At 41.9% G+C, this 19,401-nt stretch overlaps 3 protein-coding genes across 12 annotated transcripts in view; all 3 read left to right on the forward strand.

The window, feature by feature from the left end:
* The window catches only part of kiaa1217 (KIAA1217 ortholog), a 97,220-nt gene extending 95,052 nt beyond the window's left edge, over nt 1-2,168 (forward strand). For all 8 annotated transcript variants that reach the window (XM_030079158.1, XM_030079166.1, XM_030079159.1 and 5 more), the window contains one exon: nt 408-2,168. In XM_030079158.1, the coding sequence (XP_029935018.1) occupies nt 408-956 (549 nt within the window). In that variant the 3' untranslated portion in view covers nt 957-2,168. The remainder of the gene's footprint in view (nt 1-407) is intronic.
* Nucleotides 2,169-3,467: 1,299 nt separating this feature from the next.
* Nucleotides 3,468-4,474, forward strand: LOC115378970 (uracil nucleotide/cysteinyl leukotriene receptor). Its single transcript, XM_030079572.1, has one exon. The coding sequence runs from the start codon at nt 3,481-3,483 to the stop codon at nt 4,423-4,425; it is 945 nt and encodes a 314-aa protein (XP_029935432.1). The 5' UTR covers nt 3,468-3,480; the 3' UTR covers nt 4,426-4,474.
* Nucleotides 4,475-8,766: 4,292 nt separating this feature from the next.
* On the forward strand, nt 8,767-19,001 carry nphp3 (nephronophthisis 3). 3 transcript variants are annotated; one of them, XM_030079701.1, is made up of 28 exons: nt 8,767-8,818; nt 9,255-9,634; nt 9,787-9,912; nt 10,004-10,154; nt 10,276-10,428; nt 10,590-10,723; nt 10,826-10,983; nt 11,132-11,288; nt 11,639-11,713; nt 11,848-12,015; nt 12,114-12,217; nt 12,380-12,494; nt 12,592-12,735; nt 12,841-12,938; nt 13,046-13,148; nt 13,434-13,516; nt 13,815-13,953; nt 14,144-14,308; nt 14,440-14,534; nt 14,627-14,749; nt 14,880-15,069; nt 15,226-15,467; nt 15,684-15,759; nt 15,860-15,987; nt 16,181-16,421; nt 16,524-16,649; nt 16,798-16,913; nt 17,040-19,001. In XM_030079701.1, the coding sequence occupies exons 2-28, from the start codon at nt 9,311-9,313 to the stop codon at nt 17,206-17,208; spliced, it is 3,903 nt and encodes a 1,300-aa protein (XP_029935561.1). In that variant the 5' UTR covers nt 8,767-8,818; nt 9,255-9,310; the 3' UTR covers nt 17,209-19,001. The 3 variants fall into 3 exon arrangements, with proteins under 3 accessions (XP_029935561.1, XP_029935559.1, XP_029935560.1); XM_030079699.1 differs by having other exon boundaries at nt 10,823-10,983; nt 17,040-19,000; XM_030079700.1 differs by having other exon boundaries at nt 10,823-10,983; nt 13,818-13,953; nt 17,040-18,999.
* Nucleotides 19,002-19,401: the final 400 nt, after the last annotated feature.

Below are 19,401 nucleotides of genomic sequence, written 5' to 3' on the forward strand. Positions count from 1 at the left end.
TTTGCACCACTCCTATTGCATCTCTTGATATTGCCTTCTGAAGTTTCATCCACAGCCCTTTGACAAAGCCTGGCAACTCCTCTAACACACAAGGCAGTTGGCAGAGATGTCCCTCCCTTCCTCTAACCTTTGCTGTGTCTCTCACTCTGATCTATCTACTTCTTGGTAACATGTCTCTTAGTTGAATGTTTTTCATCTCCTCATGTAACCAAGTAAAACTAGAACTACTTGTTGATTTTTGTGTGTGTCTTTTAGTTGTGTCGTAGTGATATTTATGTTTGTGCAGTCACATGTTTTTGTCTATAACATTAGAGGGTTTTTTTGTTTTTAACGTTGTCTTGCCTTTTATAATTGTTATTTCAGATCCCTTTTTGACAACCAGTATCTGTTTTGGCATCTGTTTGCAGGCTAACGGAAGTGCTAAAAGAGTGGGAGGGGATCATAAAACTACTTCCCCTACTGTACCCGCCTCTAAAATCCCTGCTTTTTATCCTAGCTCTAATAAAGGCAACTCCCAGTCTGCTCAGAACTCAGATGCTACTAACCCCATTAACCCTTCCTGTCCTCCCTCATGCTCCTCCTCCTCCTCCTCCTCCTCCTCTACGACCAAGTCCTCCATCCCGTCCCCTCACACCCCTCGTTCCGGCTCTGTCCCCTCCTCCCACATCCCTTCCCTGTCTAACGGATCCCTCAAACTCCCGACACCCTCACAGCATACAGGTAAAGCTCTCTCGTTCTCCTCGCAGACTCAGAATGGTCGAGCACACTCCTCCTCCTCTTCCTTCTCCTCCTCATCCTCCTCCTCCCCCTCCCCTCTGTCGCCCACACCTTTGGGCCCAGGTGGAAAGAGCATCCGCACCATACACACCCCCAGCTTCACCAGCTACAGGCCCCACAACGGCAGCAGCGGCAAATCCTGCATCCCAACAGCCACAGCAGCTAAGGACACAACCTAGCCCCAGTATAGCCCTTCTGGCTTTATCGCATCGCAGGTAGACTTGTTCATGTCTCATTTTAGATGATTTTGGTTTGTTGATTTTGTTTATTGTTTTGTTTATTTTCCCTTTCTTTTTGGTGGATGTAAAAGTGTTTAGTGATGCACTCTCCCCACATTTATGTTTTATTTGACACTGGCATTTTCACACCAATGCTTTTATCTCTTTTGAGTTGCGTTTTCCCATTTCGGACTATATATTGAACTTGAAATTTGATTCTTTCTGAAAGGTGTATCGGATGTACTGACAAAATAATTTAAAACATAACTAAAAATGATATAGTTTTACCACTTTGTAGTTGAAGTGGAAGGCTCTCACTAATTGAGGCTCTCTCTCTCATGGTGTTGAAAATATATTTTTCTTGCAGTAGCTATGAATAGAGAATATAGAGTTGATGTAAAATCACAATGACCATGTAAAAAGTGTATGTGTTTTATTTTTCAAACCAGAGACTGGATAACCATAGTATATTTTATTCTTCTATATTTCTTATGTTGCCAGACATTCAACACAGCCCTTGTAGATGCCTTTTATGAATGTATACATAATGTATACAGACCTTTTAAAGTTGAACTGCATTAACTTGTGTTTTTTGGGTTTTTTTTAAAATAATATTTTCTCATACTTACCCATATGCACTGCCAATTTCTTTTATAGATATGTAAAACTGGTATCATGAGTTATACAAGTTTTCATTTTAGTGTGCCTATTTGCCAAAGTTGTTGTACAGTATGTCACTTCAGGCCTATGCCAATCATGGGATTTAGGGGAATTTTACATGCACTCTCTGGGCGTGACGGCCGAAGTCTTGACCTCAGTAGTTTTATTTGAGGTCTCTGTTTCTTAAGTTAACATTTATCATTGTCTAAACGTAAACTGTACTAAAAACAAAGTGATGAAACTGTTCTAAAACATGTACATAGTTGCTTCTAATAAGAAAATGAGTAGTTTTGTTAACATACCAAAGTTTATTTGTATGCATGCCTTTCAAATACTTTAGGAGAGTGGTGTAAAAGAAGAATTATGTTTGCACAGATAGATAGATTTTGTAAATATTTGGTTTTCTCTCATTTTTGTAAAGCTTTAAACCATACTACAAAAAGAGCAATGTGGTTAAGAAAAAAAAAACTGTGTTGGAGTAGCAACAATAAAGACTTGCATGCTTGTAATGCACTGAGCTTGGTTTCATTTTCTGTAAGGCTTCCTCTCTTTCTCTCTCTCTCTGTGCGTGTGCGTGTGTGAGTGTGGGTGTAAATGCCTATGTACGCGCATTGGTTTGCCTTTTAAAAAGTGGAAATGCAACACACCAGTAATTTGTACCTGCCACAGGAACTTGACCCTTCTCGTGTTATCACACTGGTGTATTAGTGCTGATAGTGCAGGTAGAACACATCATCCTGTTTTTACATTGTTACAGGTAAGGAATACAATTTATATTAACAAAATGACATATGTGAGGGCCATATGCCAAGTGTTTATTCTCATGATCTTGCAGTTGTATTCCGTTTAAAGCCGTTATGCTTTACTTGTTTTTATTACTTTTTTATTTATGTGTAATAAATATGTAATAAATATTTTTCACATCTTCCATTGTATATGTTTAAAAATATGAGCTACACGAAACATGCCTTTACTTTATAGTGAGGATATTTCAGTTTAAAATTGTTGCAGTTGCAATTGCAGCTTAACTGCTTTTTTTGCTGTATGTAAGTGGCACCAATCAAATACAACTTGTTAGGTTTTGTGTGTGTGTGTGTGTGTGTGTGTGTGTGTGTGTGATGTTTTTCATTTTGAGGTGTAGATACTGTAACTATTACTGTCTACATTTGCTATGAAATAAAACAAATAGAAATACATTTTTTTATTCATCTTTGCTCCCCATTTGTTCTAAATTTAAATATATATTTTGATATTGGGTTTTGATCTGAAACTGTAGTCTAGCAGACAGCTGTCTGAGTTAAGATGTAGGCGTGACTGATGGTAAGTAAATGGAAAAAATGAACATTCCTGTCATTTTCATAAACAGTAAATATTCCTTACACTTTATTCAAATAAAAATGTTGTATTTGACTTAGAAGATACATTTTTTTAGCATCCTGAACATGCCTCCACCCATGTGACACTGCATATGTAAATACATCGATTTTAAAGTAGTTCTGGCTCCTTTTTCTAAAGAAGTACTCTTAAAGCACATGCCAGCTGACAACCTGAATTTTGGCCTGTGGTTATGCTGACATCCTCTGATGTCAGTTCCTCTTAATAACCACTTGTGGATGTTGTGCAAGCTGATATTTTTCACACCTTAAATAAGCTGCTGTAACTTGCAAGTCACACAGTGCATTTACACCTTTGAGGTCACATTTGAAAAGATGTTTTGGAGATTCAGCAAAAGATAAAATGAGGTTTTGAGCAGGCCATTGGTGATCATAAAAGGACATGTATGTCCGTGTGTCTTTGCCGCCCCAGGTTCGTCCTCCACACAGCTATGAACATCACTGAGGAGGAGAGACAGGGCATCTATGGAAGAGAGTCCCATGAAGAGAACATCATCTTTGCCACATTTTACATCCTGGTCTTCATCATCGCTGTGCCTGGAAATGCCTTAGCTCTGTGGGCCTTCTGTCGCCAGGCAAGCACCTCTCCCTCCAAGGTCTTCCTGAAGCACCTAGCCATAGCAGACATCTCCTACATCCTCATTTTACCCATGCGTGTGATTTACCACCTCTCTGACAGCCACTGGCCCTTTGGACACATCCTCTGCCAACTAGCAGGCTTCCTGTTTTACGTTAACATGTACTGCAGTGTCTACTTGATGAGTTTCATCAGCCTGGACAGACTCCTGGCCCTGCTTCTACCTGTCAAATCACAGTTGGTAAGGAAGCCTGCATATGCAAGCGTGGCTGCTGGCATACTATGGGTGATAGTCATTGTGTCCATGAGCCCTTTAATTCTGTCCAAAAAGCATATGACCAACAATTCAACTGGCACGTGTAGCCAGCTGTACTTGGAAAAGCCATCTCCCACAGCTTTGGTTTCCACTATTGTGGCATTTGTTATTCCCCTTGTCACCATCATGGTGTCCTACATATTGATCCTGTTGAAACTAAAGACTGTCCAGCAAAATGAAAAAAGACAGATGAAAGACAAAGCTATCAGAATGATTATTCTCATAATGATGAACTTCCTTTTTGCCATTGTGCCTTACCATGTGACTCGAGTCATTTATATCCATAGTCACAGTGACAGCCACATGACTATGGCAAAAAGTGAGTCACTTGCAAGAGCCAATCGGATCACCTCTGCACTGACCTGTGTTAGTGGTGTACTGGATCCTCTAATGTATTTTTTCCTCACTAACACATACAGGAACATACTGCTGCAGCTAGTCCGTAGGGAAGACCATCATCAGCAATCAACACGTATCATGTAGGCAACATGTTTTCAATACACTGTTTTTCTATCATATTGCTATAGGTCTTCAGACATGATGCATGCATGCAATACAATTTGAAAAGGTCATGGATCACACGTATATATTAGTATGGGTCTATGTTGACTGGTTGAGGCATGCGCTTACTGCTATTTAGTACGTCTGGAAATGGTGCAAATGTGAACTTTTGATTGTACCCTGCTCAAGAGCGCTTTGTATTCAGGCAACTGGTGTAAATATCCTGCCTCCTTGTTATCCTCCTCATCAGTCAGCTCTCTACTGCTAGAAGATCCTGTGAACTGATATGTACCTGATATGAACAAATACATTGCCTTGAAGTGGATATGATATAATAAAAAGGAAACTGCATAATTAACAGATGGTAAGGACTTTTTGCAGAGCAACAGTGTTTAGCAAGCCTAGTAGTGTAGGTTTTTCATTGGAGCGTATATGTTTTTTTTCTTCTTTCTTTTTTTTCCACATTGATAGGCCATTTGCCTAAGCTTTGACTGTAAATGTGTTTTATGAACTAAAAGAAAGAGAAAGAAAGGTAAAAGAAAGAAAAATGCTGTTGAGAAAGTGAAAGAGAGCTTTTCATCTAAATGAATAAAGTGACCTCATAATAATTCAACCACTCTGACTTTTTGATTGAGAGTAAAATTGATTCCAAGAACTAAACAAATGCAAGGTATAAGAACTATCTGCGCTTTGCTTCCCACCAGTGTGTCAAAGTCATGCCTGTGTGTTTTATGTTGACAGTTAATCGTCTGACACCTGAGTGCATATCTACCATGGTGTTGATCTTAATCTACAAAGGCATTGGTGAGCCCAAGAAATAAATAAAATGACTGATTCATTCACAGCCTAACAGGGAAATCAAACACTTCACATCTGTTTTCATATGAGACATATTTTACCTCTAAGCAGCCTTTAGATCTCTCGTGTGACCTCTCGTGTGACCTCTCGTGTGACCTAGGTAGGAGAATTGATCAAATGCGTGTCTCTCCAGCACTTGTAATGTCTTACAATCCTAACATCCTAACATCTATGCAGTTTGAGTTACTGGTTAATCCATCTGGGACATTTTGAATAAACAGGGATTTTAAAAAATGTGCTTTGGAAGGCAACAGCTTGTACGGTTTGGTTGAAAACAAAGGAGCTAATCTTCAAAAGACAGTCAATATTTATTTTAGAATGAGTGCTCAGCAATTTTGACTTTTATGCCTGAATTAGCTTTAAGAATTTATCAAAATAAGGTGCACCCATATCTTTCATATTGCATTACTTTGATTTTTTGGCACTTGTATTTAACATTCCAGATACTCTCCAGCGGTAAGAAATGTGTAAAAACATCAAAGTCTCTAACTTTGCTTCTACATGATATATAGTCCTTGTTAGCTGCCTCATACAATACAGCATTTCATCTCTTCATCCTCCATCTGCTTTTAATGCAAAGAATGATGGTTCTCACATCTTGATTGCAGTCAATAAATAAGTCTGACGTTACTGATCATTTTTAGACCAACTTCCTGCATAAGTTCACACTGAATCTGCTTTTCTAAAATCATTGTGCTAAAACTGCGTGGCAAAAAAACTGCCTTACCTCTGACAAGATGTCTTGAATTTTGTATCGACCTCACATGGCTACATCTGACACTTTGAGACTTTGGCAAAGGACTAATGGTCTCTCACTGAGTCTTGTTTATATTCTCTCTGTTTCACATTCCCAGTATATATACACAAGGCAGCAGAGCCGGGCAGAACTCTGGCAAGCAGAAATGCTCACCAGAGTGCAATATAATGGTTGTACCTTGTCTCCTTGCATTAGGAGGGATGTTACATAGTTTCTGCAACTGAAGTGCTTTTATTAATGCAGAAGGAACTTTTGGGGATTGTCGACATTTTAAAATGGTTAATAATTCAGAGAGCTCGAGCTGCATATTTGGTCTTGGCTTGAAAATTCACTTATAGACACTGCAGTAAAAGATTATGCCATTGTTGGTTCAACAGTTTGATCAAGGCAGTGATACTGTGTGAGTGGAGTGTGTGTATGTCTGACTGAGAGTGTCAATCACAGCCGAGTCCACCTCTCTCAGGTTTGGCATGAAGTAGAAGCAGTGTGTACTGAAATTAAATCACTATCTTGTTGCTCTCTGGTTCTCTGCCCAGACAAACTAGACAGGACAAAAGGCCTGATGAGTATCTTGCACATTTAATTGGTATCACTTTTCTCCCTCCATTATGATGCTTTAATAGCCATATCTGTCCCCATGTGGATTAATGGAGTTTAGGGTCAGTGGTCAGGGCCTAATGTTTCTGCTCAGATCAGAAACGCCGCTGGTCCCACCTACCATTCAGCCTCTGAGATAAGCAAAGGCTTTGAAACCAAACACAGCAACAACAATGCATCACTTTAATTTGCATCATTAAAAAGCAACAGTAAGCCTGTTATGCAGACTTTAACTGCCGTCACAGAAAGAACTCAAAAGCCTGAGAACAGTCTTTTCCAAATCTGGGAACGGCATGAAGGAATGAAGAGAACCACTCTTTGAGAGGGAACTCCAGGAGAGCTGAAAAATGAGATACTATTGAGGCTAAGGTGGCCAGGGAGAGGCCTTTGAACGCTCCAGTGCAGCTTTGCGATTGAAACGAAGCTGGGCTATCTGACACTATTCTGAGATTTTATTAAGAAGCTATTAGTGCCTCCCCACCAGCAAAAAAGGACTTATCATTATTTCTGCCACAGTCTTTGGTAAGGAAAGCTCACATGCCCCAGGTAGTGTTTAAATTGGGGCTGCATCAGTGCTCGCTTGCACAGAAATCTATTACGCTCGCTAATCCCTCCAACCTCACACATCTTTGAGTCATGTGACTAGGCATCCATCCCAAGCCAGCATATAGAGGCTCCTCTCTTTCTTTCACTCTCTCTTCTTCCCCCCATCTGGATGGAGGTTTTCCACCAAGCGCCTGTTCTGTGTGTCACCTCGATGTGTAATACAGGATCATCAGTCAGCTGTGTGATGGCCACAAGGCTTCACTGTAAAGGATTTAGACTCTGAGGTGCAAAAGGAAGTGGCCTTGCAGGCTTGGTAGGAGGAGGCAGGCATGATCGATTGGCTGACTGGCAGAGGTTAGGGGAGATTTTCAGGGATATCACACAGGAAGATGTTTGCAGGTCAGAGTTTTTACTATTACACCATACATTTAAACACAAATATCTGAACTGTATGCACTTAAAAAAAAATGCATTGTTCACCTTGCCAGCATCAAGACTGATTTGAACCCAGATGGATGGGACGATAACACTTATGAATGGTGTTGATCTTAATGTTTCAAGTTCACTGAAGTCTGACTTGCACATTGAAGCAATAAATTAATGTTCATTATTTTCAGTATATTGCCTTTTATTTATTTATTTATTTATTTATAAGATAATGGTTTAAGTTCAATAGTATTCAACCTGTATTAACATGACGTGAGGTTCAGTTAGCTTTGTACCTGGCTGTTATAAATAAAGGGCTGTAGAAATGTCCATCAAGGGGCTAATTTTTTGCTTTTATACTTTGAGTACATTGCAGAACCAGTCATTTTGAATTTTACTTGAGTAAGGAAGTTGTAGCAGTGCTTCTACTTTAACAGTCTTTTTTTGTACATCAGTATCTTTACTTCTGCTTGACTACAGAAAGTGTATACTCTTGCCAATCGAATAAACAAAGGCACTAATATACATATTTAATAGCATGCATAATTGATCGTTTTTGCTTGCAGGGAGTCCTCTGCAGTGCATGCTCAGCAATGGAGCCATAAAAATATCACATGAAGTGGTAAGTCATTAAAACAGTTTGAGAGAAGTAGTGAACAGAGGGATACTCGGTCTCAGTTGTGCTGCACACACACTCTGCATCGTCCACTGTTGGCACAGGTGTCAGGGGCTAATTGGTCAGTGATTAATCACATCCACTGTGAACTGCACGACCAACTGAGGGAGCACTCCTGCTCCCTGAGCATGAGTGTAGGTCACTTCCCTCGTCCATCACCACTTTTTGGCCCGTGGTAACATCAGCATCCCAATACAATGGGCTGAATGGGCTTCTGTGGAGCTCAAATGATCAAAAAGGCACATGTGAGAAACTCAACAGCAACAGCTCTTTCTATAAACAATGACACAGAAACTGACTCAGTTTCAAATAATGATCTCAGAAGTGCAGTAAGCTTGCGGTGTATGAATAATCCGTGCAAGAGGACAGCACACTGATCCCACTCCGCAGCCATCCCCCCGAGTTAGGAAAACGTGCTCTACATGAATTTCGACTCTTTTGACTTGTGCGAGCATCCGTAAAGTGGAGTTCATGTTACCAAGGCAGCCAGGAAGAAGCTGAGAAGGGAGCGGACGGTGAGTTTTTTTTTTTGTTTTTTTCTTGTTTGTTTGTCATAGCTTTGTGTGCTTTGTCCGAGGCTTTTGGCTATTTTATGAACAACGTGACACGGCTAAAATATCTGAGAAGTTGACATTGTGTTATTCGTTTAGTGTTTTGCTTAGAAAACGTCGTTTGGAGCGTAGCAGTCCGAGTCCCGTTAGCTAGTCCAGCATCACTGCTTTTATGAATATCAGGCTAAATCAGTGTAGATCTCATGAGTCACCTTTTTCCAGCTGGAAGTGCCGTTGTGGAAGTAAGTGACTTATGGTCTGGCTATTACATTTTCGTAGCACGCTATGTAGCATTAAGATTGTGGGATGTTTCAGCCACAATTTGTAACGTTAGAGAAGATTTCTCTAATGTTGGCTATAAATCTCTCCACTATGTCTCTCCTCCTCGGCACACAAGCAGTCATGGGCATCCTAGATGGCTGAATAGTGTTAAAAGCTGGAGCTCCGGGAGCCACCATGGGCACCGCATCCTCTCTGGTCAGCCCGGGGGAGGTGATTGAGGATGCGTATGGAGGTGAGGGCGGGGAGGCCTGTGAGATCCCGGTGGAGGTCAAGCCAAAAGCCCGGCTTCTGCGCAGCTCCTTTCGCCGAGGACCTCGGGTTATCGGGGCTAGTTTCAAATCCACAGGCTCTGTGGATCTAGAGTATGCTGCGGAGTATGAACGGCTCCGTAAAGAGTATGAAATCTTCCGTGTGAGCAAGAATAATGAGATCTCCTCCATGCAGAAGAAGGAGGCAAAGCTGGATGAGGAGAACAAGAGGCTCAGAGCTGAACTGCAGGTAAAAAAACAACAACAACAAGTTCACTGTAGGGGTATCAGCATGATGGACCAAATCACAAGGTTTTGCTGAGGTCAATTCCCAATATTTAAAGTATGGAGATACTTTAACTGTTGGAAAAGTAGTGGTCATGATGCTCGATGTGACAACAGGCACTGCAGAAGACCTACCAGAAGATCCTTAGAGAGAAAGAGAGCGCTCTGGAGGCAAAGTACCAAGCCATGGAGAGGGCTGCCACCTTCGAACATGACAGGGACAAAGTGAAACGACAATTCAAGGTAAACTGCAAAACATTTACCGCAAGGTTCATGCCATCAGTCACACTCTGCTATCCAGTATTTCTAACAGGTCTTGGTAAATGATCACTAGATCTTCCGGGAGACAAAGGAGAAAGAAATTCAAGACCTGCTGCGGGCCAAGAGGGACCTGGAGGCCAAACTGCAGCAGCTGCAGGCTCAGGGCATCCAGGTTTATGACCCAGATGACTCTGACTCAGATGACAACCGAACCACTGTCACTGGTAACACCTACAAACCCATCCTTTGTACTTCTGCTAACCCATATTATGTGTTTTCTGTAGACACATGCTTCTTTCTGATGAGGTTTTGAAGGAATGTGTGTTGTTTGGTGTTTATTTGTAGCTGCAGGGACCCAGTGTGAGTACTGGACTGGGGGTGTGCTTGGGAGTGAGCCCTCTATGGGCAGCATGATGCAATTGCAACAGACCTTCAGAGGACCAGAGTTTGCCCACAGTTTGATTGATGTGGAGGGCCCGTTTGCTAATGTCAGCAGAGGTAAGCAGAAAAATTGCAAGACAAATTGTCTTGGAAATCCACAGGACACTTTGTTTCACCACACACTATATGTTTTTACATGTGCGTATTTTAAAGTATGCACTCAATTATTTGTTCATGTGTTTTATTGTCCCTTTGGTCCTTCTGTCTGTCTGTTTTAGATGACTGGGATGCTGCAGTAGCCAGTCTGCTACAGGTCTCCCCTCATGTGTCTCAGGCGTTATGGAGTAACACAGTACGGTGCTACCTAATCTCTACACAGGAGACCAAAGCAGAATTGGATATCTTCATCAAGGTTGGTTATGTGAATATGTAAGTCAACATACATCCTCCATTTACAGGGGATCAGGAAAAATACTTTGCCTCGTCTTTTTTTTTTATTTCTTTATTACAGAAGCACTCTCCTATGTTACGGAGGCTGTGTGAGGGTCTTGGCCATTTCTACCTGAATGTTAGTTTTCCCGAGGAGAATGCTGGCTCCTATACTCTGGAGCGCAAGCAGGAGATTGAAAGGAGCTCGGTGTGTGTACTTCTCCTCAAATCTGCTGTTACCAGGTCAGTCCCTTATAACTGCTTACTCTAATTTTTTTGTCAAGCAAAATCAGATTTTGCCATCTTCCTGCATCTTCCTACTACATGCCATTAGCTATGAAAGAACAGAAAAAGTAGTACTCTCACATTTGTGCATAATGTGTGTGTGCAGCTCTGTGGTGGAGGACTGTGAGGAGGCCTTTGTGAAGAACCCAGACGGCCATCCACTGGTGCTCTACCTCAGGACTGGGGAAGACCATGCTTTGACTGGGCCAACCAGGCAGCTTCTGGAGAGGGTCAATGCTGCTGACAAAGCAGCTAAAGTCAAGGTGTGTTTGTATATATGTGCAAATACAAAGCAAACAAATCAGTATAATACAGGACAAGGGAAGTTCCTGCACAACTCATGCAAAGATTGTTTTACACAATGTACTTTTTGTGCTATTCCTTCCTTAAATTGTGTAATCTTCCCTTAATGACACTGCACAGTTTATAAAAGAGAAGAGCACATACAGTGAATGAGCATGTGCTCATTCACTGTATATATGCCTTTGGCCATTTATATATATGCCTTTGGCCATTTGTGTGTACTCAAAATTACTTATGCATTCTGCATTATTTTGATTGCTAGATGCCACCTAGTAGTGCATGTGCTGACTTGTCTTAATTATTAACGCAGGTGGTGGATCATAGTGGTTCTCCAGAGGAGGGAGCAGCCCTGATTTATGCTCAACTAGAGAAAGTCATCAAGCAGGTACAGACATTCCTTCAGCAACATCAGCCAATTTATAAAACAGAGCCTGATGTAATTGTGTGTACAGAGATTATATGTAACCGCTATCCCTCACAATCTTTTTAATCTCTTCCATGCCCACCCTCACTGTCTAGGAGTTGCTTGGTCTTGAGGCAGGAGACGTTGACTCTAAGGACTCTGGAATAGAGGAGGGTCGTGAGGAGGACTCTGGAGATGTGCTGTGGGACCTGCATGATGAGCAGGAACAGATTGAGGCCTACCAGCAGGCTTGCAGCACCACTTCACAGCTCGGCTTCCAGAAGGTGGGTCAGCTTTCCTCCTTTTCTCAGACCCCTGATCTTGCCTCTCAATCTGTTCGTATATTCATTAACATCTTTGGATTTGTGTTGTTTGTGACCAGTATATAGATCGCCTGAATGATATGATAGCAGCTCCCCCGCCCACCCCTCCTCTGCTGGTGTCTGGTGGTCCAGGTTCAGGAAAATCTCTCCTGCTTTCCAAATGGTGAGAATTTATTAAGTATTCCCCTCACAAGCAGATTCCTTCCACCTTAAACTACACTTGATTTCCAAGAGGAAATATCCAAATTTTTAAATGTCATTTTTACAGGATGACTTACTCATTTGGTTTGGCTGCTTCTGGATGTTTTTTTTTACTCTTCTTCAGGATTGAGCTGCAGCAGAAACACTCCCCTAACACCTTGTTCCTGTATCATTTCGTCGGCCGCCCTCTGTCCACCAGTTCGGAGCCTGTTCTCATCATCAAACGCCTTACAGTCAAAGTACGGAGACTCCATAGCCTCATTCCCAGCGCTTTTCAGAGGGTGCTGCTTCTCTGTCTCACTAATTGAATATGTGAATGTGATGTCTGCCTTGTAGCTGCTGCAGCACTTCTGGTCCATCTCTGGCTTGTCCATGGAGCCCAGTAAGATCTTGGAGGAGTTCCCCCGCTGGCTTGAAAGGCTGTCGGCACGCCACCAAGGAAATATCATCATCATCATCGACTCCATCGACCAGATACAGGCACAGTCACTCTGCTTCAACCCATACTTCTCATACATGGCCTGTGTCAGTTGCATTCCAGAAGACAGACTCTGTTGTAATTCTGTAGTTTTTTTTTCTTTTCAGCAAGCAGAAAGACACATGAAGTGGCTGATCGACCCTCTGCCTGTCAATGTGAGAGTGGTGGTGTCTGTCAATGTAGAGACATGTCCTCAGGCTTGGCGGTAGGACACAGTATTTGAAATAGCCTAAATAAGTGTATATGTACATATGTTTATAAGTATATTCTTATAGTATTCTCATTTCTTATTTCATGATCATGTGTGTTCAGGTTGTGGCCCACCCTCCACCTCGACCCACTGAGTCCTAGAGAAGTAAGGAGTGTTGTTAATGCAGAGTGCCAGGGCATGGAGCTGAAACTAACCAAGGACCAGGTCAGTACTCATCCCATGCAGGACTAGAAAGTCTGGAAAAATATATAAAATAAATCTGATCATTTCCAGGGCTTCAATAGTTAAGAAATTTCAGTCTGCTAAAAAAATATTTTTCTTTTGTGAGCTACATTTGACTACACATTTTATGTTGTTGTAGACCCACTATCAGTCCTCAAGAAATGTTAAATGTTAGAAAAGGTACGGTCTTTTATCATTGAAAATGTTTGGTATCTGGTCTCAGGAAAAAGTTGAGATGCCAAACTAATGTTACATCTTTTTTTCCAGGAGAAAAAGCTTGAGCGTCACTGTCGCTCTGCATCTACCTGCAACGCTTTGTATGTAACATTGCTGGCAAGGATGACCACCAGGTTAGCCAACAATCCTTTAATTACAATGTCATCTTCTATTGACCTCTAGAGGCAAACTCTCTTTCCTCCATTCCATGGAGGTCAGTTCCAAAACAACAACCATGTAGCTGGTAATGATTCAGTGTTTTGCTCAAGGACACTTCAATATAGTGGATGCTTGCCAACACAAGGTTTAAACCTGGGGAGTATTGTCTCTCTAATCACTAGGTTAACACTTTCCTCTGTACATGTGTGTGCTACATATGTCATAGCTATGTTTTGCTGATTTGATCATGTGTCATGTTATGTTTCTGCCCAGCAGTAAATCGTGTTGGTCATTGGAGAGGAGCCTGGAGCAGTGCCTGCTGTGTCAGGACACCATGTCACTCTACCGTCTCGCACTCAAGATGACGCTAAACTCGCTCAGCTCAGACAGAGAACGAAACATCATGAGAGAGGTAAACAATATCTGAGCAAAGTTACAGTGAGCATAGATCATATGCTCTCACCATAAACAATATTTTATAGTCATTATAACACGGGTGTTGAACCATGTGCCCTCCATGGCACATGGTTCAACACCTCTGCCTTATAGATTTTACTGGAGGATGTGTGCAAACTACCTTTTATTTTATTATTCCTGCTCAGATGCTGTGCCTGGTGTGTGCTAGTCATAATGGAGTGAGTGAGTCAGAGGTCCTAGACCTTTTCCCTGAGCTGGAGCTGCCTGTCCTGTCTGCGATGCTTTACTCTCTGAACAGGCTCTGTATTGTAACTCTCGGCTGTGGACTTGTTCGGTTTCAACACCTGCAGGTGCTGTTTGGCCAACAGGCCATCACAATATTGCAGACATAGTTTTTAATCTTGGGTAATTGAAACTTGACATAAACTGTATTTTTATCACATTATCTCTGTAGTCAGAGTGCTTTCTGTCTGTTTGTCAGGCTTGGGAGGCTGTAAGGCTGGAGTTTCTGAGTGGAGGGAGCAGCTCTGCTGCTTACAGAGAGAAACTGATCCATTACTTCAGCCAGCAACTTAGGTATACACTACCACAGTATTTTCTCATCATGTAGTGCACCTAAACTTGCTTCCTTTTGTCAGTACAACTTATGTAATTTTGCATGTGTGCAGCCAGGACCGTGTGACATGGCGTGTAGCTGATGAACTGCCCTGGCTGCTCCAACAACAGGAGGACAGGACCAAGCTGCAGCTCAGTCTCCTTAATCTGTTTGTCTCACAGAACCTCTATAAGAGGTACACACATTTGGGTTGATTAAAATATTCATACAGAGCAACTGATGTTATAATACTACCAGAAGTACACACATTTGTTTAAGGTTTATAAAGGCATACAGGCTTAACTATGTCTCATTTTCATTTACAGGGGTCATTTCTCTGAGCTGCTAGCCTATTGGCAGTATGTGGGCAAGGACAAAAGCTCAATGGCCAACGAGTACTTTGACTCCCTGAAGCATTACGAGAAGAGCTGCGAGAGTGAAGATAGCATGACCCGGCTGGCTAACCTGTACGAGACTTTAGGACGATTTCTCAAAGACCTGGGCCTCCCCAGTCAGGTACAGGACATGGCTATGATATTTAAAAAGCTATTAGCGTTGGACTGAGCCATTGAATCATAGCTCAAATAAGTGTACCTTTGTTTTCTGCCATAAGAAGAGTGCACATTGAAAACACTCTGAAGGACGTGCATATTCTTCTGTCTGTCCATGTAGGCAGTAGCCCCTTTACAGAGGTCTCTTGAGATCAGGGAGACAGCCCTGGACCCTGACCACCCCAGCGTAGCTCGCTCCCTACACCAGCTGGCTGGGGTTTATGTACAGTGGAGGAAGTATGGGAATGCTGAGCAGCTGTATAAGCAGGCCTTGGAGATTAGTGAGAACGCCTACGGTGCTGAGCATGCCAGTGTGGCACGAGAGTTGGAGTCGCTCGCCTTGCTCTACCAGAAACAAAACAAGTAAAAGCAACGTCGCTGGTGTTTACTTGCAAAAACATTTATTAAAATGCTTTTGGTGTCAGCATGTCTTACTAGTTGCTACAGCTAAGCAATTTAATTACAAGAGGCATCATAGTAGTGCTGATGAGTCCCTGTTCAGTGCAGTAATTAATGTTAAATGAAGATTAGGATGGCACCCAATGTTTCGATTCGCAATAATTCTGCTCTTACCACCAGGTACGAACAAGCGGAGAAACTTAGGAAGAGGTCAGTGAGGATACGTCAGAAGACTGCTCGGCAGAAAGGCCACATGGTGAGTAAGCGTTGTTCAGTCAGACACTCAATCAAAAAAACTATTCACTTATAAATCACTCATTGTGTCATATATGTATTTTGTCTGTTCCTCCCTCCAGTATGGCTTCACTCTGCTGAGGCGCAGAGCTCTGCAGCTGGAAGAACTGACCCTGGGAAAAGACTCAGCTGACTGTGCCAAGACCCTCAATGAGCTGGGTGTGCTCTACTACCTCCAAAACAACCTGGAGTAAGGCTGCACACACACACATATGTAGGGTTGGCTGAAAATGACAAAATCAAGCACAATATATTTCACCATATCCTTCAGTATCGATATTGTGGCGATGTTGTAGTGATGGCTATTGATGATTTCATGAGATATTGCCAGCCCACTAACCTTCCACCCTTGCACCTCACATTTCTCTCTCTGTTCTCTCCAGGGCAGCCAAGGTGTTCCTCACCCGGTCTCTAGAGATGCGTCAGCGCGTCTTGGGCCCAGATCATCCAGACTGTGCTCAGTCTCTTAACAACCTGGCTGCACTGCACACAGAGAGGAGGGAGTACGAAACAGCCGAGGATATGTATGAGAGGGCACTGGACATCCGCAAGAAAGCCTTGTCCCCGGACCACCCGTCACTGGCATACACACTCAAACACCTGGCCATGCTTTATAAACGCAGGGTGAGACACAGCTGCCTGCTGCCAATGAAGCGTGATTGTTCTGATAACCATTCTCCAATAATTACGAATGAGAAGCTGATTGAAGAATCGTTTGCTCTGCAGGGGAAACTGGAGAAAGCGGTGCCATTGTATGAGCTGTCTCTGGAGATCAGGGAGAAAAGTTTTGGGCCCAAACACCCCAGTGTGGCCACAGCACTGGTCAACCTGGCCGTTATCTACTGCCAACTGGTGAGACTGATCACTGCCCTTTCTCACATTCACCACTCCCTATCACTGTGTGCATGTAGCAAAGCTTATTGTAATGGTTACAAAGAGTGGGCGTAGCTTTTTGTTAGAGTCTGTGTGGCAGAATTAATCCACTTTATGTCTTTGGCAGAAGAAGCACAGCGATGCCTTGCCTCTTTATGAACAAGCACTTAAAGTGTATGAGGACAGTTTGGGGCGTTCACATCCACGGGTTGGAGAGACACTAAAGAATCTGGCTGTGCTTAGGTAGGTGGAGGTAAAATAGTGGACTGACATTTGACCATAAAAAATTGACAATTATTGTGAAAATAGTTTGTTTTTTTTTTCATTTTGAATAATTCTTTCTACAACCTCTTTCCCTTTCTTAAACAGCTATGAAGAGGGTGACTTTGAGAAAGCGGCGGAGCTTTACAAGAGAGCAATGGAGATAAAGGAGGCAGAGCCATCGTTGGTGTGTGGAAATGCCCCCTCCCGCCACTCCTCCAGTGGGGATACATTTAGTGTGCGAGGACCCGCCCCCCTCCCGCATGCCCCCAGGTGACTCTGTCCAACCACAACTCACCACAGAGCAGTAAATGACAGCTTTAATGAGACCAGAACATGTTGACTTTGAGAAGACCCCATGGTCTCATCAAAAAAAGGAATCACCACAGTCATCACGATGCCCACTGCTTCCGGGTGATGGAGGTTTTACGGTGCACTCCGTTGTACTGTAACTGCCAAAAGGATTGTGAAGTGTGCAGTATTAGTCTGTGAAATTGACGTATTTGCTGAAGGTATTTATTGATATTTCTATAGTATTAACACAATCATGTTAATTATGTTACCAGGGTAAGAAAATGTGAAATTTAGTCAAATCAGCCCCTTTAAGGGCCTGTAACTCAGGTTGAGTATTTTTTACAAACCAGATTCAAACTTTTAATCTGTATTTTCCTTGTCTTACAGGGTATAGTCAAAATAGATACCACTTTAAATTGCTCAGTAATGAAATGTGCTGCTGCATTTGAAATGTGGTACACATTTCCTGGAATGGAAAGACTCAGAAAAAGGGTCAGGCAAATTCTAAAGACTAAAACGAGACTAATGAGAATGGACACATTCTGTCTTCTCCTGTCCTGTCCAATGGGCATCATTAGTCGATTCTTCCTTTTAAATTGCCTACATTTTACGGCTCGAGGCCTAAAATGAAAACCCATGAAATTACTTTTTCACTTTCATTTTTGATAAACTGGCAAAATCCAAGTATAAAAGGATACTCATTTTTGGCATTTCTACTTTGACAGTCACAGTAGAGAGAGAGAGAGAGAGAGAGACAGGAAAGACAGGGGAGAGAGAGGGGATGACATGCAGCAAAGGGCCTGGGGTCAGATCTGAACCCAGGACCCTGCAATCAGGACTCAGCCTTGGTACATGGTACATGTGCTTATCCCGTTAGTCACCAGCGTGCCCTGGGATACTCATTTTTGTTTGCTAGCAAAGAGAAAAAATATGCACCTAGGTTACATAAGTGTGCACTGTTCTTACGTTAAGATGAATCTGATCAGATACCAGAAGATGCACAAAGCTTTTTTTGCCTTCACTTCAAGTGATTGACAAGGTTAGTTAAAATTACAGGAATTTCTCAAACTGTTTTGCAAGGCAACACAAAATTATTAGTAGTTAACAGTAATCTTATATGCCCTATATGACATAAATGATTAGTTGTGTCACACAGTGCCACCACTGGATAAAAATTGCTGGTATTCTGGTGTTTATTGTATTTGTATCATATTCTGTAGATCATATATTATTTAATATGGCCATCAAACCTCAGGTAGTTCTACTGCCAAGTCTCCATTTGAGAGGTGTGTCACAAAAATGTGTATATATACAGCAAAGCGTAAAAATAAAGTTACCTCACAATATAGAGAATGTCTTCCCCACACAATGATTTTGTTCAGTACAAAATAAAAAGAGCAAAATCAAGCCTGAACAAAGCTTAACATCTGGGGAAACATCAACTCTGGTACATCTAGTGTGCAAAACTAAAAAGTATACATTCATTCACTGGTTAATGTAAAAAGGGATTTTACAGGAATTGCCAAAACATGATGGTGCCACATGACTGTGCTGGTTGATGCACAATCATTCAACTATTTACTAACTCAGTGTGCATTAAAACAAATTGAACACAAGGTACCGAAACCTGTTATTTTGTTCTGCCAAACAAACTGTATCAGAACCATAAATACATTTGTCCTACCATGTATTCATGTAATAAATCTGTAAGAAGCTGTACAGGACAAAATATATATATATATATTAAAAAAAAAAAAATCAGAAAAAGTGTATTCCATCTAATAAATATTTTATTGAATCAAGTGAGCAATGTTTGTTAGTACAGTTGCTGCAGAGAGCTTCACAAAGCCGAGTGAATGATAAGAGCAGGTACATGATACATGCAACAGCTGGAGCTTCATCCACTAATCAAAATCATAGAGAGTACAGTCATACACATACAGTTTGCAGGCATTTCAGAAAAGACCGTTCCAGTTCAAAGTACCACGCACCTTTCCTTAAGATCAGCAGCAGCTGACACAAAATACAGTAAAATTGAAACATGGGCAAAGTTCAAATTCACTGTTAGAGTGAACATTTTTTAATTTGTGCTGTCCAACGGCTTTTCAAGCTTTCCCCTCTTTGAAAGGCTGTCAAGAATGCATTAATTTTCAGCTGATATTTGTTAATTTAACTT

Source organism: Myripristis murdjan, chromosome 20, assembly GCF_902150065.1.
Source record: "Myripristis murdjan chromosome 20, fMyrMur1.1, whole genome shotgun sequence".
NCBI classification, from domain to species: Eukaryota; Metazoa; Chordata; class Actinopteri; order Holocentriformes; family Holocentridae; genus Myripristis; species Myripristis murdjan.

Bases quoted from the DNA above. Each gene is read 5' to 3' on its own strand.
- LOC115378970 (XM_030079572.1), top strand. From the start codon at position 3,481: ATGAACATCACTGAGGAGGAGAGACAGGGCATCTATGGAAGAGAGTCC.
- nphp3 (XM_030079699.1), top strand. From the start codon at position 9,311: ATGGGCACCGCATCCTCTCTGGTCAGCCCGGGGGAGGTGATTGAGGAT. The intron at 11,289-11,638 runs GTGTGTTTGTAT...TTATTAACGCAG, and splicing joins ACAAAGCAGCTAAAGTCAAG to GTGGTGGATCATAGTGGTTC. The intron at 11,714-11,847 runs GTACAGACATTC...CTCACTGTCTAG, and splicing joins TAGAGAAAGTCATCAAGCAG to GAGTTGCTTGGTCTTGAGGC.